This window comes from Sabethes cyaneus, chromosome 1 (genome assembly GCF_943734655.1).
Source record: "Sabethes cyaneus chromosome 1, idSabCyanKW18_F2, whole genome shotgun sequence".
Lineage (NCBI taxonomy): Eukaryota > Metazoa > Arthropoda > Insecta > Diptera > Culicidae > Sabethes > Sabethes cyaneus.
Genome location: NC_071353.1, coordinates 69643051 through 69651818, shown reverse-complemented (window position 1 = coordinate 69651818; position 8768 = coordinate 69643051). Strand labels below are relative to the sequence as shown.

The 8768-nt window shown below is 47.4% G+C and overlaps 2 protein-coding genes across 2 annotated transcripts; both read right to left on the bottom strand.

Moving 5' to 3' along the window:
- Positions 1-4591: 4591 nt before the first annotated feature.
- LOC128745798 (uncharacterized) lies at positions 4592-5650 on the bottom strand. Its single transcript, XM_053842874.1, has one exon. It carries the CDS (start codon positions 5648-5650, stop codon positions 4592-4594), a length of 1059 nt encoding a protein of 352 aa, XP_053698849.1.
- A 168-nt stretch (positions 5651-5818) lies between these two features.
- On the bottom strand, positions 5819-7971 carry LOC128745797 (uncharacterized). The gene is made up of 2 exons (XM_053842872.1): positions 6176-7971; positions 5819-6131 (listed from the first exon to the last, which is right to left on the bottom strand). Exons 1-2 carry the CDS (start codon positions 7969-7971, stop codon positions 5819-5821), a joined length of 2109 nt encoding a protein of 702 aa, XP_053698847.1.
- Between the last annotated feature and the right edge of the window lie 797 nt (positions 7972-8768).

Here is an 8768-nt window from a genome sequence, read left to right as displayed (position 1 = left end):
AATCCACCCGAAATCCGAACACAGCACTGGGTACCATCCATCGTAGATTTAATCAGTTTGATGAGCTTCCTGGGGAAGCTGTTCTGGTCCATGATTTTCCATAGCTCTATCCGGTCGATGGTATCATATGCGGCTTTGAAGTCAACGAATAAATGATGCGTGGGAACTCTGTATTCACGGCCCTTTTGGAGGATTTGCCGCAGTATAAATATTTGATCCGTTGTAGACCGACCTTCGACGAAGCCGGCTTGATAAGTACCCACAAATCTATTCGCAATTGGTGATAGACAGCGGAAAATGATTTGGGACAGCACTTTATAAGCGGCATTGAGAACGGTGATCGCTCGATAGTTCTCACAGTCCAACTTGTCGCCCTTTTTGTAGATCGGGCAGATAACCCCATCTTTCCACTCCTCCGGTAGCTGTTCCGTATCCCAAATTCTAACAATTAGTCGGGGCAGACAAACGGCCAGCTTTTCTGGGCCTATTTTAATAAGCTCCGCTCCGATGCCATCTTTTCCAGCTAACTTGTTGTTCTTTAGCTGCATGATGGCCTCCTTAATTTCGCCTATCGTTGGGGCTGGCACCTCTTCCCCGTTTGCTGCATCGTGGAAATCGCTTTCCCCGCTGCCATGGTTTTCCGCCTGGGCGCCATTCAGGTGTTCGTCGAAGTGCTGCTTCCACCTTTTTTTTTCCATGTTGGGTATTTTTTTCACTGCGACCATTTGTTTGATCTATTGTGATATATCCCCCGTTTTATTATAGCTATGTTGTCAAGATGACGTACCACTATCAGAAGTGATCGTCATTGTTTGACTAATAGCATTTGTCCAGCCCGGTGATGCACTTCGGATGAAGTGCACTACTGCGCTGGGAGTTGTTCTCCAAATATCAGAGGGTTCTAACAGCCCTCTTTCAAAGAACCTTAATCTTTTATTGAGAATTGCCGGACATCGGCATAACAGGTGTTCCGAGTCTTCTTTTTCTATGCCACAGAAGCGACATATATCATCTTGAAGTTTTCCCATTAGCTTCAGATGATATCGGCTCGGACAATGTCCTGTTATAAGACCAGTATAAATGCTAAGATCTTTCTTCGAAAGCTCCAGGATTTTGCGAGTCATTGAAACGTTTGGAGAGATAAACCGTTTCGACTGCCTAGCAATGAAAGTGTTATTCCAATTTGATTCCACTTTCGCACATTCCCATGCTTTTAGCTCCATTTTTAAAGCAGAGGCAGATAAACCACAGAAGGGCTCAGGTCCTACAAATTGATGAGATGATCCGAGTCTTGCAAGCGCATCAGCTCTTTCATTTCCATCGATTCCACAGTGACCTGGGACCCAATACAGGTTGACTTGATTACGACAAGACAATTTTTGGAGTAATTGAATACATTCCCAGACAAGTTTTGATGTGCATGTCGCCGACTTTAGACTGCTTCCACCTATCGGTCACCTCACGATCGTCCGTCAGAATACTGCCAGTCTTATCCCGACATATTTCGGCTCGCGGCACAAAGCCTTTGCGGGATCCGTTCAGTTTCTGGTAGAACTTTCGCGTTTCCTGAGTGCGATGCAGCCGCTCCAACTCTGCATATTTCTGCTCTTCCAGGTTGCGCTTTTTCTCCCGAAAGATTTGGTTTCGCTGTATCTTCTTTTGTTTGTGTCTTTCCACGTTCTGACGTGTGGCACTGCGCATCTTGGCCGCGGAACCAATCGTTCCGCTGATTCCGGGCCACATGCCCGATGGAGCTCTCCGCTACACTGCTGATGGCTGTTTTGATAGTGTTCCAACAGTCCTCGAGAGGGACTTCGTTCAGCTCGTTCTCTTCCGGCAGCGCAGCTTCGAGTGAATGCGCGTAGTTTGCGGCGACGTCTGGCTGCTTCAGCCGCGCGAGATCTAACCGAGGCTGGCGTCGGTACCGAATGTTGTTCACAACGGAGAGTCTTAGGCGCATCTTAACCATCACTAGGTAGTGGTCCGAGTCAACGTTAGCGCTTCGATAGGATCTGATGTCGATAATGTCTGAGAAGTGCCGACTGTCGATCAAAACGTGGTCGATCTGTGATTCTGTCTGATTTGGTGACCTCCAGGTGTACTTGTGATGGATGTTGTGCTGGATTTTGTGTTGCAAAAAGGTACTACGTACGGCCATATTCTTGGAGGCGGCAAAGTCGATAAGTCTTAGGCCCATTTCATTGGTTCGCTGGTGCGCACTGGACCTTCCAATCACCGGTTTGTATTCCTCCTCCAGGTCGACCTGAGCATTGAAATCCCCGATGACGATCTTGATATCATGTTTTGGGCAGCGGTCGTATTCACTCTCACACTGCGCGTAGAATGCATCCTTGTCGTCATCGGTACTTCTGAGGTGAGGGCTGTGCAGGTTGATGATGCTTATGTTGAAGAATCGGCCCTTGATTCTCAACCTGCACATTCGAGGATTGATTGGCCACCACCCAATCACCCGTTTCCGCATCTCGCCCATCAATATGAAAGCTGTACACAGCTCGTGTGTGTTGCCGCAGCTCTGTTAGATGGTATGTCCATCTCTGAACGTATGTACCGTTGAGCTCTTCCAGCACACCTCCTGCAGCGCTACGACGTCGAATTTGCGGCTCTTCAATACGTCGGAGAGCACTCGAGTGCTCCCTTGAAAGTTGAGAGATCGGCAGTTCCACGTCCCGAGTTTCCAATCCATAGTCCTTTTTCGTCGCGTGGGTCTATTCCGATTGCTCCAGTAAGAATTTATTTGTTCTTCGTTCCGTGCTTTAGTATTTTTGGTGGTGACGGTTTGCAAAGCCTGCTACACCTTAACGCTACTGGGTAATAAATAAATACTACTAAAATACTCATTCTCGGCCTGTATGCCAATGCACTATGGTCCAGAAAGCCAAATTAGGTGGAAAAAATTGTTTACTCAGTAATCGTTGATTTTAGACTATTTACGTCTTAGCAAAAAAATCTTGTTTAAGGATGCCGCTTTTTTTGGCAAGAACTATTTTAGGGTGACCCTTAAATTAACCAAGATCCAGAAATTATCTTCAAAACAAAACAAGATAGAGCGATATTTACTTCAACAATTTTATAGCTTGAAGTATTTTGAGTAATATTGCAGAAGACAAAATCCTTCTATCTCGAACCGTTTCCATATTAGAGCGATTTTCCTGAGTCAAGTTAGGGTGACCCTGCTATTTTGCGATTTTTCTCCATAACTTTTTTATTTTGCATTTCTCGCAAAACACTTCCTCAGATGACTTTTGAGACTCAATAAGACGCAACTCTTGGTGAAAAAAGAAATTGGCTATCTAATTTACTTCTACACTTATATTAAATTTTATGATAAAAATAGGCCGTTTTCAAATGTTAGTATCTCAGAAAGGTGCAAGCAGAATTAAAATCGGTTAATTGCGTTTGAAAGATAGTGATTTTTTGTGCATAATATCAAAAAATTGGAAAGTGGATTTTTGTCTATCTCAAATAAATCATCTTTGAATATGTGTGGTTTTAACATATTTAAGTATATAAAAGTAAACGTGTTCGGACGTTTCCGGAACTAATTTTTTGAGCAGTTCGAATTCTTTATCGTACAGCTAAAAACTGCAGTTATTTATTTAGTCAACTTTTAATTAGTGATTATCTAATTATGTGTACTCACATGAGTAGTTCACGCTTTAAATTAATCCGAAACTCTTTTGTTCCTAAAGCCTCCTGTAACTTCCCTGTGAATCCTAGAAACTGCTTTCCATACTTATTTACAAGTTACAAATTAGTTTTAGTAAATTTACCTGTTTTAATCAAAAATTTCACTATAAAAAAACTTTAATAAAGAGAGATAAATTGTTCCTGCGCTACCACTTGGTTTCATTTATGCTTCGTTTTTCTCCTTCCGTTTTACTTCCGTCGATGACAATTTGTCACGATGACAGGTCGTAACGATGACAGTTTTCGCTCACTGTTGAAGAGCGCTTCTCACCTCCGGTAGGGTTGCCAGTGGTGCCGCAACAGCCCCGCCCCGTAATTCTGGTGAGGGTCCACCACTAGAACCAGTTTTACGCTCTCCTACTTCAGGCACCGCCAGCTTAGCTACCGGGCGTTTGTAGACACCCTTGGTTGTCCGCACTATCGCTTGCCTGACGCGCCCGTCAATGCCCTCGATAACCTTCTCCACGATTCCTCGAATCCACGTCTTTCTATTCTCGTTGTCTGCAAGATAAACTACGGCACCAGGCTCGATCGGTTTTTGATTGTCGTACCACTTGGTTCGCTTGTTGATATACGGTAAGTACTCCAACAACCACCGTTGCCAAAGCTTGTCCGATAACAACTGGGACCGCTTATAGCTGTCCTTCAACGCTTCCGCTTCGCTCGCTGAAACAACATACGATTCTGTGCCACCTGATGGGTAGCCGCGAAGGAAGTGATTGGGTGACAATGCTTCCTCTGTATCCGTCCCCTGCGGCATGTATGTCAACGGTCTCGAGTTGATCGCGTCTTCAGCCTCAGCCAGAACCGTCAGCAATACCTCGTCTGTCAGCTTTCGCCCGTCGTCCATCGCTGATAACGCTTCTTTCGCTGATCGCACCAGTCATTCCCAAGCCCCGCCCATATGGGGGGCTGCTGGTGGGTTGAAGTTCCACCTCGTCCTCGCATCCGTGAATACTTCGCTACAGTTCATACCGATGTTCTTCATCACCTCCTTACTCGCCGCTACGAAGTTCGTCCCATTGTCTGAGAAAAACTCCGTTGGCATTCCTCTTCGACACGCAAAACGCCGGATCGCCATCAAGCATGCCTGGCTTGACAAACTATGGGCTACTTCTAGGTGGATTGCTCTAGTGACAAGGCAGGTAAACAGTGCCACCCATCGCTTCTCTACACGCCGACCAACGGTAACCTGCAAAGGACCGAAGAAGTCCACCCCAGTAAAGCTGAACGGACGACGATTGGGAGTTACGCGTTGCACAGGTAACGGTGCCATCCTTGGTGCTTCCGGTTTGCATTTTCTAGTTTTGCACCACATACAACTATCCATCACCTTCCTGACTTCGGCTCGAAGATGTGGTATATAGAACCTCTGGCGCACTTCGTTAGTGACCGTCTCTCGTCCTGCGTGGCCGAACTTTTGATGGTAGTGTTCCAGAAGTTTCCGCGTGATATGGTGGCCCTTCGGTAGCACTATCGGGAAACGCAGTTCGAACGGAAGAAACTCAGCTGTTGATAATCTTCCTTCCATTCTAATCACATCGAACTCATCTAACATCGGCGAAACTTTGAAGAGAGGACTGCTCTTCTCGAGTTTGACTCCAGTTGATCCCTCTGTGCGACGACTCTTCAGCAAAACTCTAACCTCGTCCGGGAACGCTTCAACCTGAGCAAGCTTCAACAGCGCTCTCTCTGCCACTTGATACTCCTCACGGGTCAATGGTTTCACGATCGTCAGCAACTTCGTCATGACCAACGCTTTGACGTTCGTTGATGCTGGAACTGTTTCGATAGCCTTTCCTAGCCTCTTTGCCCGTAGATTGTCGATAAACCTCTTCACACATGCCAGCGTTCTGACGAGCACGTTCCACTTGGAAAATCTGGACACGTCCACTAACTGAGCTTGTACTTCGATGTCGTGTAACAAAAACGCCGTTTGCATTTCTTCTTCTACATTCGGTTTCGTGGATCGATGCTGCGGCCACTCAGACTCTGGTCCATACAAGAACTGTGGACCCCGGAACCAAGAAACCAGCAGTGGGCCTTTGTTCCACTTGGTCAATTGGTCTGCTACATTTAACTTGGTTGGCAGCCAACGCCATTCCGATGGCTATGACCGGCTGATGATCTCGCCGATCCGGAATGCCACGAACGACTTATATTTCCGTTGGTCGGAGACAATCCATGACTGCACGGTGCGGGAGTCCGTCCAATAGAAAACTTGCGTTACTGTCAAGCTGTGATTCTCTTTGATTGTGTCTGCCAGACGACATCCCAAGACGGCTGCCATCAGTTCCATCCGGGGATCGGCACTTGTTTGATCGGAGCGACCTTTGATTTCGCCTGTACCAGCGCACACCGAGGGATACCACCAGCCAGGATGCGAAAATAGCCTACACATCCGTATGCCTTTTCGCTTGCGTCTGCAAAAATGTGTAGTTGCAACGTTGAGTAGTCGAGAGTTAACCCATCGCCGAAGTAGTACCGAGGAATTTGTACCGCCTCAACATCAGCTAAGTGACCCGTCCACAATTTCCAGTTTTCGAGCGCTTCGCCTTCGATGACTTGATCCCACTCACAGCCCATTCGCCACAGAATTTGGATCAGCGCCTTCGCATAGGAGGTGAACGGTGCCAGTAGTCCTAGAGGGTCAAAAAGACTCATGACGCAGCTAAGCACTACACGCTTTGTAGGCACCTGTTCGTCGTATAAATACGGTAACAACGAGTCACGCATCTTCGTTGTGAACGTGAAAACGTCGTCTCTTGTGTCCCAAACTATACCCAAGACTCGTTCGGGGTTGGCCGAATCAATGTGAATTGCCTCCTTGTTTTCCGTTTCCCCCATGCGCTCCAGGAAAATGGGGGAGTTGGATACCCAACTCTTGATTTCGAAGCCCCCTTTAGAATGCACAAATCTTACCTCACTCGCTCTCTGGACTGCCTTTTCAACGGTGTCAGTGCTATCAAAGTAATCGTCCACGTAGTGTTTGTGGACGATCGCTTCGTATGCTTCGGGGAACTGGTCGGCGAAATCTCGAGCATTTTTGTCCTTTACGTACAACGCCATGCTAGGAGAGCAGCTAGCGCCGAATATCGCACAGTCCATCACGTAGATTTCGTTCTGGTACACGAACATTTGGGCCTGCCTGTCCTCCGGCCGGATCTTAAGCTGGTGAAACATCTCGCGGATGTCACCTCCAAACCCGACGAGATGTTCCCGGCATTTGACTATTACGGACGGTAACGACGTTAAGTAGTCCGGTCCTTTCATTAATTTGGAGTTAAGCGACACACCGTTTACTTCCGCCGCCGCGTCCCATACAAGGCGAACTTTATTTTTCTTTGGGTTGACGACGACGTTCAGCGGCAAGTACCAACACTTTTCTGGTTCAGCAGAATTTAACTCCTCCTTCGTCGCTTTATGACAGTAGCCCTTCTCCAGGTACTGCACAATTTGTTGCTTTACTGCCGCTTCCAATTGTGGGTTCGTTGACAGTTTTTTCTCCAAACTCTTCATGCGCCGCAACGCCATCGGTAGACTGTCCGGAAACGTGGGGTTTTCTTCTTTGAAAAGCAATCCGGTCATAAAGCCTTCGCCGACACGAACTGTCCTTTCCTCCAAAATGTCTCGTGCCCTTCTGTCCTCCTCCGATTCTGGCAGCATCTCAACCGAAATTCCCTTTTCTTCGAGAGCGTACTGCGACTTGAGAAGATCGTGCAACTCTTCGTTTGACAACCCGGCACACGAGTGTTGTCCCAGAAAACCTTCACCGGTGATTGACCCTTGTGGCCCGTAGATCGACCAACCGAGTTTGGAACGGACTGCAATCGGTTCGCCTGGTTGACCGATGCGCGATTCCAACGGGGCGAATATTTCGATGTGTTTGAGCCCAATCAGAAGCATCGGTGGAGACGGGGCATAATCGGCTACAGGTAATCCTTCTAAATGTCGATATTTTCCGGCCACGTCAGCAAAACTCATGGACTGTGCTGGCAACTTTAGGTTGTTCACGGTGTACACATCTCGCAAAATGAATTTTTCGTTTGAACCGCACGCTGCGATCGTCAACCGTAATCGCTGTGAATCTTTTTCCAATCTAGAGACCCCAGCGGTCCAGGAGATACGTAGCGGCTGAGTAGTACCGTTGCATTGCAGCTTCCTAGCCAACGAACTGTCGACCAGTGAATATGACGATCCTTCATCTAGGAACGCGACTATCGTAACGCTCTTGTCCCCGTTGAATATCCGAACCGGCACCATCCTAAAAAGAATCGAATTCTTGTTGAAAACGTTGTGGGTGTTACAGTTCGACTGAGTCTCGGCAGGATGTAGTAGGCTGTTGTGACGCTCTGAGCAATCTCCCACTGTACAGCGAATATTCAGCTTACACTTCGCTTTTCCGTGAGCATTGAGGCATATCTGGCATAGTTCCCATTTATCCACCGCTTTCTTCCGTTTTGGGTTGTGGCACACTGAGCTTGCGGAAGTTCTCGCAATTACGTAAGCGATGATTTGTTTGTCCGCACATGACGCAGGGTGTTCGACCTTGCTTATTTATTTCACCGGTACCGTCGAATCCACCATGTGTGTAGACGTAGCTCTCCTGTTCCTTATTCGTGGTATTCTTCGCTTTGCCTATTTTACCACCTCTGATTTGAGCCGACGTATCGGAGTAGTCGACCACTTCGCTTGCAGCGGATACTAGATCGGACAAAAAATCTGCCAAAGTACGCAGTGTCACCGTTGCTGTTTGCCGTACCCAATCAATTTTCGTAGTCGCCGGCAGTTTTTCTACTAGCTCACGGATGAGCATAGGGTTTTTCACGTGGTCCTCCAATTTCGATGCTTCGAGGTGGTCGCAGAGCTGTTGGACGAGCACCCCAAAGGTGATGAACGACGTCAACTTGTCCGACTTCGGTGGATCGGCCTTCCGTACTTTCGCTAAAAGTGTATCCAGAAGCTGCTCGGGACGTCCGTAAAGCATACGGAGCGTCTCCATTACTTGGGGCACAGCATCCGGTGACAAAAGGTGACTGCAAACTGCGTCTCTGGCTGCA

Excerpts from the sequence above, each read along its gene's own strand:
- LOC128745797 (XM_053842872.1), bottom strand. The coding sequence starts at position 7,971 with ATGGTGCCGGTTCGGATATTCAACGGGGACAAGAGCGTTACGATAGTC. Across the intron at positions 6,132-6,175 it reads CGGTACTACTTCGGCGATGG|ACGCAAGCGAAAAGGCATAC; the intron begins GTTAACTCTCGA and ends ACATTTTTGCAG.
- LOC128745798 (XM_053842874.1), bottom strand. The coding sequence starts at position 5,650 with ATGCAAACGGCGTTTTTGTTACACGACATCGAAGTACAAGCTCAGTTA.